At 55.1% G+C, this 23,448-nt stretch overlaps 4 protein-coding genes across 7 annotated transcripts; 3 read left to right on the forward strand and 1 right to left on the reverse strand.

The window, feature by feature from the left end:
* Positions 1–488: 488 nt before the first annotated feature.
* Positions 489–1,572, reverse strand: Tmem256 (transmembrane protein 256). Of its 2 annotated transcripts, none has more exons than XM_075991982.1 (4): positions 1,433–1,572; positions 1,136–1,167; positions 784–864; positions 489–687 (listed from the first exon to the last, which is right to left on the reverse strand). In XM_075991982.1, exons 1-4 carry the CDS (start codon positions 1,515–1,517, stop codon positions 544–546), a joined length of 342 nt encoding a protein of 113 aa, XP_075848097.1. In that variant the 5' UTR covers positions 1,518–1,572; the 3' UTR covers positions 489–543. The 2 variants fall into 2 exon arrangements, with proteins under 2 accessions (XP_075848097.1, XP_075848098.1); XM_075991983.1 differs by having other exon boundaries at positions 1,484–1,562.
* Positions 1,573–2,093: 521 nt separating this feature from the next.
* Positions 2,094–17,019, forward strand: Nlgn2 (neuroligin 2). 3 transcript variants are annotated; one of them, XM_075991979.1, is made up of 9 exons: positions 2,095–3,027; positions 4,971–5,164; positions 5,376–6,073; positions 9,585–9,635; positions 11,628–11,777; positions 11,926–12,111; positions 12,212–12,404; positions 12,733–13,329; positions 14,173–17,019. In XM_075991979.1, the coding sequence occupies exons 3-9, from the start codon at positions 5,617–5,619 to the stop codon at positions 15,047–15,049; spliced, it is 2,511 nt and encodes an 836-aa protein (XP_075848094.1). In that variant the 5' UTR covers positions 2,095–3,027; positions 4,971–5,164; positions 5,376–5,616; the 3' UTR covers positions 15,050–17,019. The 3 variants fall into 3 exon arrangements, with proteins under 3 accessions (XP_075848096.1, XP_075848094.1, XP_075848093.1); XM_075991978.1 differs by lacking the exon at positions 4,971–5,164; XM_075991981.1 differs by lacking the exons at positions 4,971–5,164; positions 9,585–9,635 and having other exon boundaries at positions 2,094–3,027.
* A 110-nt stretch (positions 17,020–17,129) lies between these two features.
* Spem1 (spermatid maturation 1) lies at positions 17,130–19,328 on the forward strand. The gene is made up of 3 exons (XM_075991984.1): positions 17,130–17,982; positions 18,073–18,130; positions 18,299–19,328. Exons 1-3 carry the CDS (start codon positions 17,839–17,841, stop codon positions 19,030–19,032), a joined length of 936 nt encoding a protein of 311 aa, XP_075848099.1. The 5' UTR covers positions 17,130–17,838; the 3' UTR covers positions 19,033–19,328.
* Positions 19,329–21,698: 2,370 nt separating this feature from the next.
* Positions 21,699–23,441, forward strand: Spem2 (SPEM family member 2). Its single transcript, XM_075942402.1, has 3 exons — positions 21,699–21,836; positions 21,968–22,025; positions 22,120–23,441. Exons 1-3 carry the CDS (start codon positions 21,699–21,701, stop codon positions 23,439–23,441), a joined length of 1,518 nt encoding a protein of 505 aa, XP_075798517.1.
* The last annotated feature ends 7 nt before the right edge of the window (positions 23,442–23,448 follow it).

The following is a 23,448-nucleotide window of genomic DNA, read 5'->3' on the forward strand; positions in this document are numbered from 1 at the left end:
GTGTGTCAGCATGTAACACATTTCTTTCTCCAGTTGGACACTGTTGCACTAAAGCCACCACTCGCAACTAACCAGATTCTCACACCAGTAATCTCAACTAGCAGGAGGCTAAGGCAAGAGGCAGTTGGGCATAGAACTCAACGGTAGAGTAATTGTCTAACATTTCCAAGGCTTTGGGGTCAATCCCCAGCACTGGGGGAAAACTTTCAATGAACTACACGAATGGACTTACTAAAATCTACAATTCCCATGTGCTTCTTGGGTAGGAAGCTGCATTATTTCAAGCATTCTATATGAGTCTTGCCCACCATTAATTACCGTACCTTGTAAAGCACAGGATTCCAGGGCCAAGGCTTATTAGTAAGTCTGAGAAATGCAAGGAATTCAAGGGTTGACTCTCTACCCTTCCTTGCTAGGGTTAGATGAATGAAGATGCCAAAGTTCTTTATTTTTTTTATTGCCATTTTCTTTTCATTTCTTCTTTACCACCCCCCCCCCCCAGTTACACAGAAAGTCCGGGACAGGACAACTAAACAGGAGACCTCACAAAGCCAAGGCAAGCCAGCCCAAGATCAGCAGGCTCCCTCCGACAGGACCCGCGGTCTGGATGCTAGTGTCTCCACTCAGAGCCTGGTAGTAAAAGCTGGTACAGAATAAGGTAGTTCCAGAAGCTAGCAGTAATCCTGCCTGAGAGAAATGGAAAACAGAATACAGTGTTTTAAGAACAAAGCCCTATGAGAGAATGAATGGGGTTTGGTCAGAATTAGGCAAAGGGCTGATTACCCAGAGGGGTTTTCTGCAATAGGGCACCCCTAACAGGGCCAGGCTGTGCAAAAAGTGGTGCTTGTTGGCCTTGTCAAAGAGCTGCAAGGGAAAAAAAAGAAAAGAGAGAGATTTTTTTTCTTCTAAGCAATACAGAAGCCCAGGAACCTGAAGTGCCACACAGGACCAAAGTCCACTCTCTGCACTTCAAGTCCCAGTTTACTGCTCCCCCAGATCCCCAAGCCACAGGCTTGCAGCCCCTCCCATTCATCTCCTCACCCTCTACTTTCAACATCCCTACCCCCCCCCCCCCACTTTAAAGACGCCCAGATATTGCTCCTGTAGTCCGGGATCCCCAACGCTGTTACTTCACCTCCTTCCCGTAGGCATCCGGAAATTGGGCGCCTGTGGAGAGAAGCAAAAGTTATCAGATGGGTTTTAGTCTCGACCGTCCCAATCCCCAGGGAACCCACGCAGACACTGGCGAAAAAGGGCATTCCCGAAAGCTTCCGATTGGTGGAAACAGGTGTCGAGTAGCTTTTGGACCCACTGAAAAACTGGACTCCAAAGGATCTCTACTCCATAAGAGACAGAGCGTTTCCTATAGGTTCCTTCCCGCACCAGACCCCAACGATCGCCCCCAGCCCAGTTGCATCCCACGTCCCCTGACCGTGTGCCCCGTAGGTGGCCAAACCCAAGGCCCCAGCTCCGGACAAGGCACCTAGGCGGCGGAAAGCAGCCCCTACCACGGCCATAGCTGTGGGTGGTCACGCGCGGAACCAACACCGCCCTGGCCACCCAAGAAGTCAGCCAATCCAGCTTGCCCATGCAAATAAGGTCCAAAGGTGCCCAATCAGGGCTGTGTTCATTTAGTGTCCCGGTTCCTCCTATATACGCCTTTGTAAAACTTGTGCTGAGTGGAGAAGACGTCTGGCGGGCGGAGAAACTAGAACCAATTAGGAGCAGAGGAGCGGAGCAGTGGGAGGCGAGGTTGTGGGCGGGACTAAGGGATTTGCGTCACGGATTGGCCCACTTTCCAAGTTGATCGCCCCTTCGACACCCCAACCCCACACCTACAGCTAATTTGCAAAGATATCGGTCCTCACACAAAGTTCCGCCCCTTTTCCCTCAGGCTCCTCCCGTTCAGCTTCAAACCAGACCCACTCCTCAAAAGGGGCGGCTCCACAGATTTCTAAGCACCACCTATTGCCATTAAACACCTCCCACTTCACGGATGGCCCCTCCTCTGTGCCTGGAGGCCCCGCCCTCTTGTGTGATGCCCTTCCCTCTATATTTCAGATTTTCTCCTCCCCCTGCTAGACCCGGAAAGCCCCGAGGGTGGGAGATCCGGGGAGAATGTCTTCACCCTGCCCCAGCCCGCTACGTCCATCCGTCCGTCTGTCCACTCCCACCCGCTTCACTGTCTTCAATCCCCCCACACTCTAGAGGGCGGGTGGGCAGGCGGGTGCGAGCGGAGGGGTGTGCGCCGCTCTCTCGGCAGGGGGCGGGGGAGGCGGCCGCGCGGTGACGCGCGGGGCTGCTGCGGCTGCTCCGCCGGCGGATCATCACTCTCGGGCTGGGATGGACGCGGGGCGGGCGGGCCCTGGCGCGCAGAGCCAGGAATCCGGGCCTCCTGGATACTGAGCATTCCCCAAAGCCTCCCCCAGCCCTTGCCTTCCTTCCTAGGAGCCACACCGACCTCTGCCTCGAGGCTCCGGACTTGGCCCCCGCCCTCTTCTGACTCCCCGGATCTCCCTCTCCCGCCCGCCCTCGGGATCGACTAGATCCCTCCCCCTCCCCGAGGATTCCGGCTGGATCCCTGCCCCTGCACCGCGGATTCTGCGCTCCGGGGCCCCGGGCCCCTGGGGATTGCTGTGGACTCCTCCTCCAGCGCTCGATCCCTTAGGATCTTCCGCCTGTACCGCCTCCTGGTCCCTCGAAGCCGGCCCAGAGAGCCAGTGGATCTTCAATCTATCCCTGTCCCGTTGCTCCCTCCTGGCTCAACCTTCCCCACTGCGGGGTTCCCTGTTCTTGAGCTCTCTCTGACCCTATACCCTAGCTTTCCTTTTCCTGGGGATCGACTGGATCCCGGCCCCGCCCCCCGGGGCTGGGGCGATCCCCCTCCCCCGCCGGGTGAGGCGCTGCAGGCGGGGGCTGGGCCTGCGGGGCCGCGGGGGCTCAGAGGCCGCCGCCCCCCTTCTGAAGCCCGTCAGCCCCCGACTCGGAGCCCTGGATGGAGGCACCACGGCCCCAGGGCTGATCCAGGTAGGAGCTAAGCCAGGCTGGGTGGAGGGGGCTGCGCGGTGGTCCGTTGGGGTCTTCCTCCTCCCATATTCCTCCCTGCGCCTGGTTTCCCCCAGCCTGCTCTGTCTGCGTGTCTCCGCCTAGGGATGCTCTCGCCGTGTCTCTGCGTCTTGGTCTCTTTGTCTCTGCCTCTCTCCAGTCCATGAATGATCCTTTGAATGGGCCCACAGACCCCGTGTGTTCCTATCTCCCCCTCCCCCTCCTTCTCCCCTTCCTGGCCAAGCCATTTTCCCCACTGCAGGAAGGGGGGGGGCTGCGGCCTGAGCCCCCGTCCCTCAACTCTCCTCGGTTGGGGGAGTCAGGCCTGGGCTGGAATGGAAGAGCAAAGCAGAGGGATCCGGAGGAGGGGGAGCAAGATGTAGCAAACAGAGATGGAGAGAGAAAATGGGGGAGAGAGAAATAGAGAAAGGAGAGAGAGAGAGAGAGAGAGAGAGAGAGAGAGAGAGAGCGAGAGAGAGAGCACTTGAGGGAGAAAATCAGAGAAGGTATTTGGGGGAGAGAGCGATGAGAAACACCAAGGAGACAGAAATGAGAAAAGACCGAGAGGTGAGAGACTGAAGGCAAGAGCTGGAGCAAGCCGGTTAAGCCTAGAAAAGATGCTCTGAGGGACCCTGTGCAGAGGAGAAAGATGGTGGGAGGGCTCTAGTGGGAGGGAAGAGAGAAAAGCTAGTTGAAGGAGAGGAGGCAAGGGGCCCAAAGTACCTTAAGGGAAAGAGGTGACTGAGGCAGGCCATGTTGGGAAGAGGGAGGAGGGACAGCAAGGCCCAGCCTGGCATAGGAAGAGAAGATGGGGTGGGGGGAGTCCACTCCAAACCCCCTTCAGGTGATGGGAGAACAGAAGCCTAAAAGGGCCTGAAAGGGGGAGGGCATGACTGGGTGTGAGTGGTGAGGACTCCTGTGTCCCCATCTCTAGAATAAATTGACACCTGCAGAGAGCCACCCGCGGGCTGGCGCCTGGCTCTGAAAAACCCGGCGTCAGCAAACAGCCCTGGAGACTGGGGGGGGGGGGTGCTAAAAGGGGGGGCTTGCTGAAATCACCTGGGTGTCTGCCCCTTCTATCTCTTCCGTGGTCCTGCCCCTGCAGCCTTGAGCATCCAGGCTGGCAAGGGGAAGGGGAGGGAGGGCTAATAGAATGGACGGGATGAGAAGAAACCTGAGGTCAAGATGCAGAGCAGAGCAACCCCAGATGGGGTCTAAGGCTGTAGAGATGATGGGAGGGGGAAGCCAGTAGGCTTATCTGAGAAGCCCACCTCAGCACAGCTCCTGTCCCCTCACCTGCCAGAGACCTGGACAGTAGGGTTAGGCTCTGATTGGCTAAGTGGGATGGGAGGGCATCTCTTTTAGGATTCTCTGTTCTAGACTACCCTAATATATACTTCCTCTCTGCTAACATCGGCTTGATTAGCATTGTGGCTCATGCCTCTGCCCTCCCTCTCATGGCCTGAATGGACCCTTCAACCAAGCAAGCCCCTTCCCCTCTTCCTCTAGACCACCCCCCTCCAGGGTTAAAGCTGCAGCCCGTTGCCGAGGTAACATTGCGGGGCAGCATCCTGTCGCCCAGCAACCGGCTGCAGGATCATGCATCTGTCCCTGGATTTGCCCCTTCAGCATCCCCTCCTCACTTTAACCCCTGGCTTTGGGCACCCCAACTTTTAAGGGAAGACATGGAAGGGCCTGGGGAGAAAGGGCTTTCCAAGTGCACAGGTCTTTAGGGAATGATGGGGACAGAAAGCACTGGGGTTTGTAGTTCAAGAAGGCCCAGCGTCTGGCCTGGGGTGGGGGTTCAGCACCATGAAATTACAGCTCAGGAGTAATTAACACGTATAAACAAACCCGCCACTTCCTGCTAATTAATGACTTGGTATTTTTATTTTCTCTTCCTTGTCTGTCTCATTGTCTCCCAGGGAAGTGGGGACTGGGACGCCTGAGTCCCTAGGGGGAGCCTGCCTGGGAGGGATAGAGGCAGGAAAGGGGCTCTCTGAATCTGGGAAGCTGAAGCTCCCTCCTCGGACCCTGCCCCGAACATTTATTTACCATATCTGACTCCACCCCAAACTTGGTTCTCTGCGGAGGGGAAGAGGACAGTTGGGGGAAGGGGGTAGGTGTCAGGGGGTCTGTGGGTGGAAGAAAGGGGCAGCTTGATCTGAAATGCAGGCCACTAACCACTTGTCTCTTGTTTCCCCATCCTTTCTGTCCTCCCCATCCAATTTCCCTTCCCTTCTCCACCTCTCTGTATTTTTCTGTCTGTTTGTCTGTCTGTATCTTGCATACCCTATGCGGGTCCCCTGTCCTCTCCTGTCACCGGGCAGGTCGGGCCTGCCTGCACCTTCTTCTACCTTCTTCCCCTTCCCCACCCCTTACCCCCTCCATGGAGAGAAATAGACTCCTCTTCTGTCCCTTCTAACCCAGGTCCCTACCCGTCCCCCTCCTCCTTCCTTTCCCCGCCCCCTCCTCCCTCCTGGGGCGAGGGGGGCCTCCCTCCCTCTCCCCCCCTTCTCTCTCTCTCCGAGGGGGGGGATCAGGGGAGGGAGGGGGGGTCCCCCAATCAGCATGTGGCTCCTGGCGTTGTGTCTGGTGGGGCTGGCTGGGGCTCAACGGGGAGGAGGGGGTCCCGGCGGCGGCGCCCCAGGCGGCCCAGGCCTGGGCCTCGGCAGCCTCGGGGAGGAGCGCTTCCCGGTGGTGAACACAGCCTACGGGCGAGTGCGCGGTGTGCGGCGCGAGCTCAACAACGAGATCCTGGGTCCGGTCGTGCAGTTCTTGGGCGTGCCCTACGCCACGCCGCCCTTGGGCGCCCGCCGCTTCCAGCCGCCTGAGGCACCGGCCTCGTGGCCCGGCGTGCGCAACGCCACCACCCTGCCGCCCGCCTGCCCGCAGAACCTGCACGGGGCCCTGCCGGCCATCATGCTGCCTGTGTGGTTCACCGACAACTTGGAGGCGGCTGCCACCTACGTGCAGAACCAGAGCGAGGACTGCCTGTACCTCAACCTCTACGTGCCCACTGAGGACGGTAAGGGCACGGGCACAAGGCCGGGCACCCTGTGGACACAGCCCACAAACGCACACGCAGACCCTCAAGCACAGACCGACTCCTGCCCCTAAGCTGTGCCTTGATGGGCAGCAAGGGGCAGTGTGTCCCTACAAGCCACTGCACATCCTCCCAGGTAAGGGTGTCTGCTTATCAGGCAGCCCTAGGAGCACCCTATAAGTAGCCTCTTCCACAGCACAAACTCTTGGTGCCCTAGAAGGAAGGCTAGCTGGCATTAGGACAGGCTCACCCATCCTCTCCCCAAAGGGGCACACAGATACTTACTCTTGATGTTGGTGGCTGGTGTTCACGGGTGACGGATGTCTCCATGGCCGGCTCAGCCACTCCAGCTTTGCTGCTATCTCCTGCCTTCCTCCCACTTAGCTATATCCACAGTTTAGTTCCAGACATACCACTTAGAGTCCCCATTCTCAGGCCCACCTGCTCTGACTTCTATCACATGGCACCTCACAGTCTTTTACCTGAGTTGAGTGCCCTTGTCAGTGGTACTCGGTGATTCCTTATGGGAGATTTCTGTCCTCTATCCAGAAATCCCTACACAACCCTGAAGGGTCAGGGAAGCTTCCGCTCACAGCACAGTAACCCATCAGGATGTTTTCCTTGGGGTTGGGATGCTATTCTTGTGAATGAGTTCCTGTTCACTGCATGACAGAGCTTGCTCCCCTGTAGCTCTCCACTCACCGAGATTAATCAGAACCTCTTCTACTGTCTGCAACAGATCCCAGCTACAAGGGGGGGGGAGCATCACAAACAGCCCCCGCATTACCCTTCTGACATACAATCTCCCCACTCCAAAACATTCTAACACCTCCACAGAGCAGACTGCTGCGTGCTTCCTCCGTCTACTGTTTCCAGTAACTTTACACCCAGGCCTGGCAACCAGGAGCCCCTAAAGAGCCCCATAGCTCCTCACTGTGTACTAAAGTTATGCAGTCACTGAGTCTCGACAGCTAAAAATGACCATTTGCCCAGATGACCGTGTATTCCAGTCTCTTTTTTTAAAGATTTTATTTAATATTATGTACATTGGCATTCTGTCTGCATTCATGTCTGCATGAGGTCCTTGAAAACAGTTGTGAGCTACCAAGTGGGTGCTGGGATTTGAACCAGGGTCCTCTGGAAGAGCAACCAGTGCTCTTAACCACTGAGCCATCTCTCCAGCCCTGTGTTCCAATTTTATAGCTCTCAACCCCTTCACAGAGTGCATATGCCCACTGCTTCCCTAAAGTGGTGTTCCCGTTACTCTCATAGACTCCAGTGTCCGTGGATGCAAATTGTGCGCGCTGGTAATGGCCACGTGTGCACTCTATTCCACATAACCCTGCACACAGACGTTGTTGGCAGGTGTGGATAGGCGCCCCACGCCACGTCATCAGCAACCTCAGCACTTGGCTTACTCCATTTCCTCCCTGGAGTTCACTCTTCTGAAAGGTTCAGTACTAACAGCTTCCAGCTTGCACCAAGATTCCCCTGTGCCAATCACAGAATGACACGTAGACTTTAACCTGCCCATGTCCACACTAGTATTTCTCATATGGACCAACTACTGCCGTTCGTCCCAGCCCTGCATACTAGCTAACTGCTCCTCCCCTGTAAAACCATGACTTCTAACAATCTGTCCACAAGATTTGTCTGCCCTTCCACAGACCACCTATCCCAGCATCTTTCCACTTGAGTCCTTCACCCTAATGTCTCCCATAGACGCCCTCTCACCTTTTCTATTCATTGATGCTCCCTTGCCACGTGTGTGTGCACACATGTGCAAGTGGTTCTTTTGTGACTCTCCACTGCCATGCGTGTGTGCATGCAAGTGGTTCTTTTTGAGAAAGGGTCTCACTCTGTGACCTAGCCTGGCCTACAACTCACTATGAAGTCCAGGCTGGCCTTGAACTTTTGGTAATCTTGCTTTACCCTCCCCTGAGTGCTGAGTTTCCAGGCATGAGCCACCATGGCCAATAACGCCCACACTTTCACATAGGTGATCCACACATGTCTCCCTCCTGGGAACTTTCTTGTCCCTCCTGTATGAAACCCCTAACGCTCCTCACCGCTGGACTAGCCACTCCATCGCCATACAAACTGTCTCTGCCCTGCCTCCATACCGCTCATTCCCACACCTTCTGTATTTTTAACCGTTGCATATTGCAGACCTGATTGGGGCCTGGCACATTCAGGTGATCTCACTGAATCTTCACACCTGCTCTAGGAGGAAGTGGTTCGCACACACGCACGCGCGCACACACACACACACACACACACCACAGTCTCATGGTCATGAATACCTGCTGACTTCATCCCTATCCATATCTTCTCACAACAGAGGCCCTGTTTCCAAGTGCATTATCTTGTCAGTTAGTGCTAGCTTGAACCTTGTTGGCCCGTCCCTCCTTGAGCCTGGGGAACTTCCTGAGACCCGTCAGAGATCCAGTACTCCCCCACCAATCCCCCAATCCAGAAGCAGTCTGATGTGAGGCTCTGGGCTATTAGGACCACTCTGTCTCCCGGGACAACACCTACTTTATGTGTCAGACTAGCCCAAGGCACTGTTTCCTATATGCTGTTGGCAGAAGGAATACCCCAAGCGGGAGGAGGGCTCTTTAGCAGTGGACCTAGGGCGGGCTGGTGATCCTATGGGAAAATCACAATTTGGTGGGGAGGAGAAGAGGCCGGGGCCAGGGGTGAGGTTGGTGGGAGTGTGGAGGGGCAAGCTGGAGTGGAGGGCAAGACCTGATGACCCCTTTCCCTGCTTTGCCCACATGGGGGAACTGGGACGGGACGAGAAGCCAGGCCCGTGAGTATGGATGGAAGAGAGATGCTGGCGGGTGAGGCTGGGCAGGTGGGCAGGTGGGCAGCCCTAGCTGACCTACCATAGCCCTTCAGCTGGCAGCAGAGGGCTTCTGGAGGCAAGGAACCACAGAATGGTCGGCCCCTAGCCCATCCCACCTTCTGACCTCTAGAACAGCGCAGAGAAGCAGGGTCCTTTGAGCGCAGCCTCTTCTTACAGCCCGAAGTGGGCAGCCCGTAGTATGTGGCTGGCCCTGCAAGGAGCCTGCGTGAAAGATGGCCTTGGTGGCCAAGCCAGCCTTGGTGTCCCTAGGCCCCCTCCACCCCATCCCTAACACGATTTCATTTCCAGCAAGTAGCAAACACACCAAAAAGCCAAATCCCTTCCAGTTCAGCCCTGTGTCTCAAGACAGCCTCAGCCCACTCAGGCTCCCACCCCCAGACCCACCTTTTCTTTGGGGCATGACTTTTTCTGGGGAGGGGAAATTGGGTTATAGAAACGTTTTTCTCTTTTCTTGATTTCTTTTTCTTGCAAACAAATTTTGCTTTTTTTGGCTTATTTTTTCTGCCTCTCCCCACCCTCCCCTTTTCTGCTCTCTCTCCCCCCCTCCCCATCTACCACCTCCCCTGACCCCATCTTTCCCCACAAAATTGTCCTTTTTTCTCTGTTTTGTGTTCCCGGTCTTAGGTCCGCTCACAAAAAAACGTGACGAGGCGACGCTCAATCCGCCAGACACAGGTAGATTTAAAAATCCCGCTGATGCATGTGGTTGCTTTGAAGAGGACGTTGATGGCCCTGCCCCTAACTAAATGTCCCTGTAGCCCCCGAGGCCCCTCAGTCGTTCTCCCGACTAAAAATGAAAAAGAAAAGAAAAAATTTTAATAATTGGAAAAAAGAATTATGAAAACTTCAAACAAAATGTGAACAATGTTAGACCCACTAGTTAACCTTGGAGACATGCTAGCCCTGGTGAAAGTGAGGTGGAAAATGAAAAGCAATTGGATTGCCAGGAAAAAAAATTGGACAAAATGTTGAGAGTTTGAAAGAAATCTGGACTTCTTTGCAACATGTGGACTGCACCATTTGAAAAAAAAAAAAGCTTTAATTTGAAACAAAATAATATTTGAAAAAATTGACAAATTAATGACTTTAATCAAAACATCAGAAGCCTGCTACGATTTCTAACCAAAAGCCTGTCAGACTTTAAAAGTGTAAGCATCTGAAGCAAATCAAAGAATCTGGAAATTTTTAAAAACAGGGCCCAATATCTTGAAGTTTCACCACAAAATTTTGAAATAATGCAAAGAATTTTTTCCTTTTTTCTTTTTTTCCCAAATGGAGCTTTTTGTTTTTTCTTTTCTTGTTGAATCTGCCCCAAGAGCTTCTTGCTTTTTTTGTTGTTTTTTTCTTTCTTCTTTCTTGCTCCTGGTTTTTGTTGGTGGTTTTGAATTCTTGTTGCCCCGCCCCTCTTCCTGCTCCTTCCCATCTAACTCCCTCCCCCCACACTGGGAGAGGGCTCGTGGGGAGGCGGGGAGAGAATGAAGACATTTAGGACAGGACCCTGGAAGGAAGGACATTGTCACCTGAGAGTTAGGGCTGGAAGTAATAGCAGGATCTTGTGGGTGAACACAGAGAACTCTGGCTCAAGAAGTCCAGAGACAGTCTCTGAGCAGAAGTAGAAAGCCAGCCTGCAGAGTTGGAAAGGGCATGTCCTATGTATGACTTGCAGGTTGACCTTCTGGCAGGGCGAGGGTGTTGGCACAGGTGCTGGCTACCAGCTGGAGGGGCCCAAACCTGGCTCCCATGGGCAGGAGTTAAGCAAGAGCTCTGCCGCTGAGCTGGAACCCACCAAGCATGCCGAGTTCGAGGAGAGCTGGAGTTGACCCCAGCCTGGGGACTGAAATCAGGGTAGCAGCGGGGAAGCAGGTTGTAGTCTTGAGGGCCCTGACAGGCCGTCCCAGACTCCCACACCCTCTCTAGGAATTTTCATTTCTTAGTCCAGTCCAGAGCCTTCTGGCCTCCTGCACGTGGCAGCTGTGTAGAAGATTCCTTTAGAGGATGGCAAGAGGGCTTCCGGGCAGGAAAGGCCAGTTCGGAGGGCGGGGAGTCCAACAGTCAGCTTTACTCTGACTTCATTAAGCAGGCTCTTTCCCACACTGCCTCCTCCTGCCACAGTAATTAGGCTGGGGGTTGCCATGGTAACTGGGGAGGTGACCTAGAAAGGAATTAGGGCGGGGAGGAGACCAAGCCCCCAGGGACCCTAGGGCCTGGCACCCCTCACCCACAGACTAGGGTGCCATGTGGAGCTGAGGCCCAAGCCTGAGTCTGAGGAGATGCCAGGACCCTCTGAGCACCGCCAGCCTAGTCCCAGCCTTAGTTCGCTCTTCCCAGGAGCAGGAAGGAGTTTTGCTGTGTGTGTGGAGGGGTCCCTGGCTTCAAGAGAAGCCCCTTCCTACCCTTAGCCTCTGTTGGGCTTCTTGGAAAGTGTGCCCAACGTTTGAAGTGTTTGGAGTCATGCTGGCCAATGATGAAGAGGGACCTTCCTCTAGGGTTAGCTGGGGAGGGAGGGAGGGGAATCCGGTCTTGCCCCCCCGCCAGGGATGGTAGTGAGAAGTCCCCTGAGCTCCAGGCTGGTCCTCAGAAGGCCTGGGAGCTCGAAGTGCTACTTCTGGTCTGACTGTGTCCTTGTCCCCGATCTTCTGGCCCACCTGCCATCCCCTTCCCACGCAGATATCCGGGATTCTGGGAAGAAACCAGTGATGCTGTTTCTACATGGCGGCTCCTACATGGAGGGCACTGGGAACATGTTCGACGGCTCAGTCCTGGCTGCCTATGGCAATGTCATCGTAGCCACGCTCAACTACCGTCTTGGGGTGCTCGGTGAGGGTGGGCAGCCAATTCTTGGGGGGCAGTCCTGGTGGGCCTGATCCTCCCATGTACAGCCTTATAGACTTAGAGCAAATCAAGCTCCCTACAGGGGGGCAAGGACGCTGTGACGCCTCCAGGGAGCCCCCTTCTTCACCCCTAGGTTTTCTCAGCACTGGTGACCAGGCTGCAAAAGGCAACTATGGGCTCCTGGACCAGATCCAGGCCCTGCGCTGGCTCAGTGAAAACATCGCCCACTTTGGAGGCGACCCTGAGCGCATCACCATCTTTGGGTCTGGTGCGGGGGCCTCCTGTGTCAACCTGCTGATCCTCTCCCACCATTCAGAAGGTACCAGCAACCTCCTCGCCTGCCTTCCCTTCCCCCGGTCCCTACCGAGTCTCTCCTTTTGGCTGTGACAGCCTAGCCTGAGGTCTGCCTGTCCCACCAGGACTGTTCCAGAAGGCCATTGCTCAGAGTGGCACCGCCATTTCCAGCTGGTCTGTCAACTATCAGCCGCTCAAGTACACGCGGCTGCTGGCAGCCAAAGTGGGCTGTGACCGGGAGGACAGCACCGAGGCTGTGGAATGTCTACGCCGGAAGTCTTCCCGAGAGCTAGTGGACCAGGATGTACAGCCTGCCCGGTATGGGGATGGGAGGTGGCTGGGTCCAGTTCTTTACATTGCTAGCTGATTCTAAGGAGGTGTGGTGAGAGGTTACTGGGAAAGGAGAAGGGGCTTCAGGCCCTCCTAGTGGCTGTACCTTAAGTGAAGGTCACCTCATTCCATAGATCAAACACAGGGTTTCACCGAAGGCTTTCAGTGGGTGTTCAGAGAAGCCAAAATGCCCTGAAGAACTCTAGGAGTCTTCCAGTCATGGAGAAGGGTCTTCTAGGCAAAGGGGTGGCTTAGGAGGCCATGGGTCCAGAGAGGCCAGCAACTGGATGGTGAGACCTTGCCCCCTTCTCCCCAGCTACCACATTGCCTTTGGGCCTGTGGTGGACGGCGACGTAGTCCCTGATGACCCCGAGATCCTCATGCAGCAGGGAGAATTCCTCAACTATGACATGCTCATCGGTGTCAACCAGGGAGAGGGCCTCAAGTTCGTGGAGGACTCTGCAGAGAGTGAGGATGGCGTGTCTGCCAGCGCCTTTGACTTCACCGTCTCCAACTTTGTGGACAACTTGTACGGGTACCCAGAGGGCAAGGACGTGCTTCGAGAGACCATTAAATTCATGTATACGGACTGGGCTGACCGGGACAATGGCGAGATGCGGCGGAAGACCCTGCTGGCACTCTTTACTGACCATCAGTGGGTAGCCCCAGCTGTGGCCACTGCCAAGCTGCATGCCGACTACCAATCCCCTGTCTACTTTTACACCTTTTACCACCACTGCCAGGCTGAAGGCCGGCCAGAGTGGGCTGATGCCGCACATGGGGATGAGCTCCCTTACGTCTTTGGTGTGCCCATGGTGGGCGCCACTGATCTCTTCCCCTGCAACTTCTCCAAGAATGACGTCATGCTCAGCGCAGTGGTCATGACCTACTGGACCAACTTCGCCAAGACCGGGTGAGGGCCCGAGGGTCTAGGGGGGCTGGGCGGGGCACCCCGTAGGCTGAGGTCCCCTTGCCTTCCCTGGCTCTCCCAACACTTGTGTTTGGGCCCTGAGAGTCGGAGTCACTGGTGTTGGAAAGATTCCTGTCTTTTTTGAGGGTGAACTTTTTAGGTGGTTCTGTTGTGACCGCTGTCTGACCGCCTTGGTCTGTCTGTCACTGTGTCTCTGTCTCTTTGCCCTCCTTGGCTTTTGTGCCTTGGCTGCTCTCACCAGCACTGTCTTCCTGTTCCTGGCTGTCTCTCACGTGCCTTTGTCTCCATTTCTGTCCCTTGGTCTCAGCTTGTGTCACTGGATCACTCTTCTAACTTCATCTCTGTCTCTGTGAGGTCTGTCTTCGTAAGCTTTGGTTTGTCTGCCTGTTTCTCCCCCGCCCCGCCCCGTGTGTGAGTGTGTGTGTCTTTTCTTTCCTCTCCCCGCTCAGTCTGTGTGTCTGTCTGTGTCTCCTCTCTCCTCTCCCCATCAGTCTGTCTCTGGTAAGATCCCACCATTTACAGCTGGGTGGTGGTGGCGCACGCCTTTAATCCCAGCACTTGGGAGGCAGAGGCAGGCAGATCTTTGTGAGTTCGAGGCCAGCCTGGTCTACAAGAGCTAGATCCAGGACAGGCTCCAAAGCTACAGTGAAACTACATCAAAAAACAAACACAAACAAACAAATCTTTCCCTCAAGTGCTGGGATTGGTACCATCACATCCAGCCTTTTCTAGCTCTCTGAATCTCTGACTTCTCCCCACTCCTGCTGCTCCACCCTCCTCAGGAGCCCCACCCTCACTCCTTTCCTTGCCCTCCTGTGCCCACAGTGACCCCAACCAGCCTGTGCCACAGGACACCAAGTTCATCCACACCAAGCCCAACCGCTTTGAAGAGGTGGTGTGGAGCAAGTTCAACAGCAAGGAAAAGCAGTACCTGCACATCGGCTTGAAACCACGCGTGCGCGACAACTACCGCGCCAACAAGGTGGCCTTCTGGCTGGAGCTCGTGCCTCACCTGCACAACCTTCACACGGAGCTTTTCACCACCACCACTCGCCTGCCTCCCTACGCCACACGCTGGCCGCCTCGCACACCTGGCCCTGGCACTTCCGGCACACGCCGTCCTCCCCCACCTGCCACTCTGCCACCTGAGTCTGATATTGACCCGGGCCCACGGGCCTATGACCGCTTCCCTGGTGACTCGAGGGACTATTCCACGGAGTTGAGCGTCACTGTGGCCGTGGGAGCTTCCCTCCTTTTCCTCAACATCCTTGCCTTTGCCGCCCTCTACTACAAGCGGGACCGGCGACAGGAGCTTCGGTGCAGGCGGCTTAGCCCACCGGGAGGCTCAGGCTCAGGTGTGCCTGGTGGGGGTCCCCTGCTTCCCTCTGCTGGCCGAGAGCTACCCCCAGAGGAGGAGCTGGTGTCACTGCAGCTGAAGCGGGGTGGTGGTGTTGGGGCGGACCCTGCTGAAGCCCTACGCCCTGCCTGTCCACCCGACTATACCCTGGCTTTGCGCCGGGCACCGGACGATGTGCCTCTCTTGGCCCCTGGGGCCCTGACCCTGCTGCCCAGTGGCCTGGGGCCCCCACCCCCACCCCCACCTCCTTCCCTCCATCCCTTTGGGCCCTTCCCACCACCTCCTCCTACTGCTACCAGCCACAACAACACGCTACCCCATCCCCACTCCACCACTCGGGTATAGGGGGCGGCTTGGGGAGGGCTACCTCCCTAACCCTCCCCAGCCCAGGCCACTTGAAGGCAGGGAGGAGGACTTGGCACCGGGCTCTTCCCCTGTGGATTTGTCAAATGTCATGGAGCAGCGCTAAGGTGGACATGGGATTCCTCACGGAGATGCGAGTTTCTCCCATGCAGAGAAGCCCATTCTCTTCTCTGGACCTGGGCCTTTGAACACCTGGGGCTATTTTTGCCCTCCGATGGGACACCAGTCTTCGGTGTGTGGAAATGTGGAAGTCTTTTTTTTTTCCCACGTGGAGGTGTGCTCTCCTCATGAGGGGGTGTTTTCCCATGTGCAGGGTGAGGGTTTTTGTTTTTGTTTTTGCCACCCTGGACACATGTTGGCCCCCTCGAAGAATTTCTGCGGGGATTTGTACCCCAGAATCCTGTTCCCTCATGCCTTTGCCTTCTCCCCGTCCCACACCCTGGAGACCCTGGAAGTGATGTGTTCACATACAGTGACCCTTGGCCACCAGACAATACAGGGTGGTACCTGGGGAGCAGCAAGGAAATCACAGGCCCCCTGGACCCCACTCCCCATCCACCCCTGAAAAGCATGTTTCTCCCCCACGGCACAAGTCAGGCGAAGCACGTTCTCCTTGGAGGCCCTCACTTTCCATAGACAACACAGATTTCCTGCTAGAGGGAAGGGAGATCTGCGCATCCCAGCACTGTCTGGAAGCTTGCCTTCTGTGGTCCAGGACACATTTCACTGAATGGAAACATGTTCTTGCATGTGGATGTGTGTTTCCCAGGCAGAGGGTCCTGCTCTCCCCAGCTCTTCCCTGCATCCCCCCACACCTCAGGCCTAGCACACAGTTCCTCCTGACATAGCAGGTGGGGAAAGACTTCAAGGTGACAGAAGCCACGGGGGCAGGGGGAGTACAAACCTGGCAGGAGACGCTGAGGTGGGAGGATGTGGGGGGCATGGCACACAAGAAGCCATGCATGTTTGACCTCATGGGGCCTGAGGACAGCTTTCCCTCAGTCCTTGAGATCATTGCTCATCCGTGCCAAACTGGGTAGGGGGGTTAGGAGACTCAAAATGTGCCAAGGATCCCCTAAGTCCTAGTCCAGGGAAGGGAAATGCCAGGGACAGGTGGCAGCTAAGCCCCCCCCCCCATGTCTCATCCCTATGTCATTTCTCCTTAACTGCCTTTCTCCTTCTCCATCGCTGGCTCCTTCTTCGATGCTCTCCCCATCTCAGGGTCAGACCAGCCTTCTCTCTTACCTTCTTTGACCTGCCTCCCCTTCCTGATTGGCTGAGCTGAAGGAAAGGAGCAGTAGAAAGGGGGGGGGGGGAGACAGGGAAAAGGGTTACATGAACAGGTTGGGGAGAATGAGGTCAGCTGTACCGAGGAGCAGATGGAGGGGGCCGTGGGGGACAGGGCTTGGGCAGAAACCAGCAGGAGTATTTCAAAAGGAGATGTGGGAGGCAGCTGCCCAGAGGTCTTTAGATTTGGACCTCTGGGGAAAAGAACGGCAGGAAAGGTTCAAGGGACACGGGTGAGGTGTGACTGAATCCTCTTGTATTGTGTGGCTTTCTGTGGGATGTTAGTGCCAAACTTGTATAGGGGTAGGGTGCTGTCTTCCACTGACACCCAGAATCCTTGGTCTTGAGTCCCCTGTCCTTTTCCCCACTTCCGCCCATGGAAACGTAGTTCTTTTCTGGCCCTTTCCCTGCCTGGTCTAGCAATTCTTGGAACAGCCATGCCTTCCAAATGCTATCAACCTGGGCCCTGAGCCCTGTAAGCGGACGCCCCAGAGCTGGGGTGTGGGGAGGGGGCTGGGGGACCCCATGATACAGCCACGGACTCCAATGCCCAGCCCCTTTCCAAACAATCCCATGTCCCCACCCCAACCCTTTGCGGCTCTGTACACATTTTTAAACCTGGCAAAAGATGAAGAGAATATTGTAAATATAAAAGTTTAACTGTTGGTGTGTCTGCTGTGACATTAGAAGGTGCTGGAGAGGGTACCCAGCCCTGGTTGTGTCTGTCATGTTAGGTGCTGGGAAGAAGTACCCAACCTTTTTCAGGAAACTCAAGATCTGAGGGGAAATAGCAAGAGAGGTTGCCATAATGACGGGATTGGATGGCTAAGGTAAGGAGCAGGATGGGCAAATAGCTAGACTCCTGCATCGTAGATCCAGGAGGCTGCTGTAGAGTACCACAAACTGACCAGCCTTAACTACATGCAGTGGTGGTGGTGGCGCACACCTTTAATCCCAGGACTTGGGGGCATAGGCAGGCAGATCTCTGAGTTCAAGGCCAGCCTGGTCTACAGAGCAAAGTTCCAGGACAGGCTCCCAAACTACAGAGAAACTCTGCCTCAAAAAGCAAAAAAAAAAAAAGATGCTAGACATGGTGCGCACTGTAATCCCAGTACTTGAGAGGAAAAGACAGGAGGATCCAGATTTCAGGTCACTCCTGGCTCTGTGGAGGCCAGGAACAGAAGCTGTCGGTGGGGTCTAAGAGCCTGGTGTCACCTTAGCAGGAACAGGAGCTGAGGAGAGCAGATGCTAATGGACTGGAGAGCCAGCAAGGCATGCAAGGAACTGTTTGCCTTGCCAAGGCCTGGGCTAAGGTCGGAGAGCCAGCCCTGGGCCTAGCGCCTTGAGTAGCATCTTGGCACATTGTGAGGGAAAGCCTCAGCATCATTGTGACCCGGTCACTCTCAGGGTCAGGCTGGCAGGCCAGTGGGAACTAGGGTTAGTAGATTGGGGTCCTAAGGGCCCTGGTGGCCCTAGGGACCGCCATGGCCATGGCTGAGAGGCCGCGGCCTGAGTGGGCCTCATATCAAAACCCCAACACCAACAACTGCCAGGACATGGGAAATTCCATCCTCCTGCTGCTGGGTCTTATCATCTGTATCAACATCGGCATCAACCTGGTGACCCTGGTCAGGGGTGGAGGGTGTGAATGGGGGTGGATGGGAGGCAGGCCTGGTTACGAGAATCTACTCGTGGTCACCATGTCCTCCTATACCTAGCTCTGGGGCCGTCTTCGCATCATCCTACACCAAATGTTCCATATCATTTGTGAGAAAGGTAAGGACAGCTGGGTTTGGGGCCTCTGAGCAGCAGAAACCAGGCTTCTCTCCCACCTGACCCTAAGCGGCTTCTTATGACTGAAGGGCGGCTTCTCTCTCAAAGCCCCACCCTCCCTCCCTGTAGAAGCCAGCCTCTCCAACAGCCTCACCTTTCCCCAATTCACAGAAACTACTAAATTATCCTCACCTGGGAGGCAGACCCAGCGCTCAAGGAAGCAGCCCTGCTCGGAAGTCCATCTTCGATGTACTATGGACCCTGTGAAAATGACCGTGACCCCGCCACCAACTCGTCGTCACCGCCGTAGGGCCTCTCCATCTCGCCGCGCCCGCCGCCCAGCACCTTGGGTCCCTGACGCTGACGATGAGAAGCCTCCGCATCAGCACCAGGAAATCTGCTCCCACCACTGGGATGGTCCTAAGGACTGGGAAGGTTTCCAACCCTTGCAGGAGATCTGGGATCCTTGGACTCAGGATGGTCTAGAGCAGTCTCCCCAGACCATCCGCTTCCAGGCACCAGTAGAGGGAAGGCCTCTCAAAAGAGAGATGCAATCAGAGCAGGGCCTAGAGGCCTATGTGTATACTGTGAACCCCCCACCTCCCAACCCAGAGGCGCTGAGCCATAAAAACAATGGGGTGGGGCTGGGGACAGGTGCCGAGGGTGAGCAAGGACAGTGTCAGCCTCCCTCACCACCCTTCCTGGGTCCAGCGAACATCCCTGAGATACCCCAGCGCCATTCTTCGGGCCGAATAGTGTATGATGCCCGAGATGTGAGGCGCCGGCTCCGAGAACTGACCCGGGAGGTGGAGGCTTTGTCTCATTGTTACCCCTTGGTTTCTGGGTCCAGCACAGCTGAGGGGACAAGCCAGGATTGGGTGTATCGTTCCCTGAAGGGAAGATGACTGGGGGAAAATAAAAAGGAGAGAAGAGGTGGTTTATGGTGGTCTGAGGAGCGGGTCTTCACAGTGCTCAGAATCCCTGGTTGCTAAGAGAATGACCTCCCTTGAAATAGCCTAAAGAGCCCTGGGAACCCTTGACAACTTCTTGCCTTCATAGGCCCTGACCTGAGCCCTTCTCAAGGGCCTTCTTGACGCCAAGGCTCCCAACTGGCCTCTGTCCTGTTTTCTTTAGTGCCCAGAGAAGCCATCAAATCCAGCCAGATCCAAAGGCAGTTCTGAACTAGAGGAAAGGCCTCAGATCCCATGGCCCTAGCTGAGGTCTAGGGAGCCCAGGTTTAGGCTACAGATCCAGCAGAAGCAGGGGTCCCTCCAATGCTCTAGTTTCCTTGGGCAAGGGAGGGTTTCTAGGCTCTTACAACCTCCCAGGCAGAACCTGAAGATCCTGCAACCCTTGAGAATAGATTTAGAAGCAGGGGGTAAAATGACAGGGATACTCTCAAGAGACACCATCTCATCTCTTAGCCTTCTGTGGTTTTATGCCTCTCCATGTCACAAGTAAAGATGGAGGCTCAAGTCACCAAGAAACCTGCTTGTGGCCACAGATACTTAGGGTTTTCTATCCCACCTTCCCCATTCCTGCTGGTGGATAAATTCCCATTGCCAATGAATCAGCCTACATTTTACCATGTGACCACTTCTGAATATTCCATCCACTGGACCAAAGAGAAAATGAACCCTGCCCTGCTCCCAGATGGCTGAGATTCTCCTATGCATGTGGACACAATCTTGGGAGCAAGAAACCACACGAGCCCAGGCTGGAGGGGATGGACATCCTGGAATGGGAGCATATTTTCTGTGAGTCACCCTGTTTTTCTGTTTGCATCCAACTGGAGCTACTGAAGTTCAGTGACAGCACAAGGCTGTAATCCCGGTTCTCAGGAGGCTGAGGCAGGAGGATAACTGCAAGTTCAAAACTAGACAGGTTTACCTCCCTCATCAGCTTGAAGAGCAATCAGGGTTCCCTGACCTGTGGGAAGTCCAAGAAGGGGGAGGGAAATGGGAGGCGGTGGCGGGGAGGAGGCAGAAATCTTTAATAAATAAATAAATTAAAAAAAAAACTAGACAGGTTTACATACCCAGGTGTAGGCTAGATGGGGCTACAATAGCAAGATGCCATATCAGCAAAACAAAAAAACTCCAAGCAAAATGGTATTGATTATTTCCAGTTAATTTTATTCTGTGGGGACACAGTAAGCAAGTGCTGTGTATTCAGAGACCATAGAAAACACCTTTCCTCCATTTCTGCGGAATAGTTTGCTGTATAAAACATTCTTGGCAGATGGAAGCAGGAATATCAAGGAGTTCAAGAATGTCCTTAACTACGTAGATTGCCAAGGTCACCCTTGCTTACACACGACCCTGGACCCTATATCAAAACAACACAGAAAATGATTTGTTGGCAGGGTGTAGATGGTGCGTGCCTGTAATCCCAGCACTCTGGAGGCAAAGGCAGGATGCTTCTTACAAGTTCAAGGCCCATTAGATCTTAAGTTCCAGGCCAGGGAGGATTACATAAGACCTTATTTTATCTTTTTGAGACAGGGTCCTTGGCTGGCCTGGAAGTCACTGGAAGGTCATGGTTGGTCTAGAACTTAAAGAATCTGCCCTGTCTCTGCCTCTGGAGTGCTAGAGTTAATGGCATGTGCCACGCCACACCTGGCCCTCTTTTTTTTTTTTAATTAGATGTCTATATGAGGGCAGGTGTGTGGCACTTGAGTGCAGTTGCCAGTGTAGTCCAGAAGAGGGCGTTCGATCCTCTGGAACCAAAGTTCTAAGTACTTGTGAGCCACCCAACCTGGGTAGTGGGAACTGAACTTGGGTCTTCTGCAAGAGCAGTATGCCCGCTAAACTGCTGAGCCATCTCTCTATCTCTTGCTAGATTTTATCATTAAAACAAACAAAACCCCCCGCACTTGCAGTCAGGGTGCTACTTTCATAGATAAATGACTGTTAACCTGGTTTACATGAAAGACTGCTCCTCATATCAACAGTTACATCTATCTTATGCTTTGTTAACTTTGTGAACTGTTTAATGTTTTTCTAGAGCTGAGTAAACATGTCTGGAAGTACACAGAAGTACTTCACTAACGTGTGTGTGTGTGTGTGTGTGTGTGTGTGTGTGATCGAGATAGCATCATTAGTTCCAGGATGGCCTGAAACTAGACCTTGCCTCAGCCACTCCAGCAACCAGGAATGACAGCCCTCTCAACCCAGGCATGAACTGAGACATATCAACAGGCTACGTATGCTGCCATGTCTCAGAAGAGACATGGATATCTTGGCCCTGTGAAGACTGTCTCATGACTGTAGCTACCATACTTTCTGATCAGAAGCCAGATGTGGGGTGAAGAGCGGAGGCGGAGCAGACTGACCTCAAGTGCAGCAGGGTCCTGTTCTATCAGACGGAGGGCAAGGATAAGCATTGTCGTGTATGGAGTCAGACCAATGAATAAAAGAGCTTCTGTCTCTCCATTATGACTCTAACCTGCCTCATTATGACCTGGCTCCCTCTCCCAGATAGTAAGCATCTCTTGGTACTGGCATGAATACAGTGTGGGTTGGGCTGGGTGGGGGGGTGGTGGCCCAGGTGGCCTTCGGACCCCCCCACCATGGAAAACCAGCTGTGGCAGGGCACGTTGGGGTGCTGCAATCAATACCAAGAAAGCTCCCAGGATGCTGAGGACATCCTATTCCTGCTGCTGGCTCTCATCATTCTTGTCAACATCAGCATCAACGTGACAACTGTGGTCAGTGATTACTGGGGCTCACCCATAGGGATGAAGAAGGCTGGCTTCGCTTGCAGAAATGGGGGGGCTTGTTAGGAATGGAGACGGTATTAGAAAGCCGGTCTTCATTCCCATCTCCCCACCAACCCCAGGTGTGGCGTGGGATCCAGAATGCCTTAGACAAGGTGATCTGTTGGATGTGTGAGAGAAGTAAGTGTGCTAGACCACAGAGCCACACACACACAGATCCTAAAAAATCAGGCCCACTGTTCTTAACCCTGAACTTTTTGGCTCTTGTCTGTAGCAGATGAAGTCCAGGCTACCGAATGTGCCCCCACAGAGCCCCCAGCCAACGTCCAGGACGTCCACATCCATTGTGTCCTGGACCCTGTACAAGTGAAGATGGCACAACCCACACACTGCTCCTCTTCCTCCTACCACTATCTCCGTCAGCGCTATAGCAGCAGGCGCCGCCGCAGGCGCCGCCGCAGTCGCCGTCACCAGCAGGGCAGCCACAACCGCTACCCACAGGGCTGCCACAGCCACCAGCAGAGGTTTCCAAACAACAGGCAGCTCGCCCGTGGCTGCCCACCCTTCCGTAAACAACCTCAAAGCCACAAGCCGTCACAGCCGAGGCCACTGCCCTTTTTTGACCTGGAAGACCGGGATTCCCTTCCGGAGGATGACCAGTCCTGTCCGCATCCCAAACACCCGCACAGGGGCTGGCGAGGTTTTTATAAGCCAATAGGTCGGGCCTCCAATGTGGGACTGTGGGGCCGCCAGGGCGGAATCCTGGCCAGCCTCCCGCTACCCTCTCTCTACCTGTCACCGGAGCTGCGCCGCTTGCCCAAGCGGGTAGAGGCCAAGTCAGAACTGAGGCTACAGGCTTTCGGTCCCCGTTACTCACAGTCCCGGATTTGGGGTAACATGGAAGCTGAGCAGTGGGCCTCCTCGCCACCACCTGCCCGCCGGCTGCTTCCTAGTCCCTCCTGGGTCACTGTGGGCTACAGCCCTTTCCCTTCAAGGGGCCACATACCGCCTGATGCGTGGGATCAGCGACGGCGTGGGGTAGAAGGCTCTGAGGCACCAGCGGCCTTTTCATGCAGGAACCCCAGGCCAGAGGCCCAGGGGTACCGGGAGCACAACTCCCCACAGGCCCACCGGCAGAACTTCCCTAGCTATACTCACAGCCAACCCACCTACAGCCCACCGCAGTCCTTAGGACACATGGGTTACAGCTCCAGGGAATCTCATGAGGTCCGCAGGCGGGCAGCTGACTGGACTGAGGTTTTCCCCTCGAGGCATCCGCTGACCACTTCCACCTCCCTCACAGTATTGGGCGAGGCTTCATACCAAAGGGCTCCAGCTGCCGGGTCGGGCTTGATGGTGCCTCACTCCTCCCAGCCCTTGCCTGAAGTGCAGGCTTCCGATCCAGCCCCACCTCCAACCACCTTTGTTCCGCTCAGTCGGAATCCAGGTGGCAATGCCAGCTACCAGGTGTATGACAGCCTGGAGCTGAAGAGGCAGGTGCAGGAGAGCAGAGGGCGGGCCAGCTCCCTGCCACCACCTTCCACCTCAGCTTCAAGGCCCTCTCTGCACAGAAGTCGGACAGGGAAACTTAACTGACCAGCAG

This window comes from Microtus pennsylvanicus, chromosome 11 (genome assembly GCF_037038515.1).
Source record: "Microtus pennsylvanicus isolate mMicPen1 chromosome 11, mMicPen1.hap1, whole genome shotgun sequence".
In the NCBI taxonomy this organism is placed as follows: domain Eukaryota; kingdom Metazoa; phylum Chordata; class Mammalia; order Rodentia; family Cricetidae; genus Microtus; species Microtus pennsylvanicus.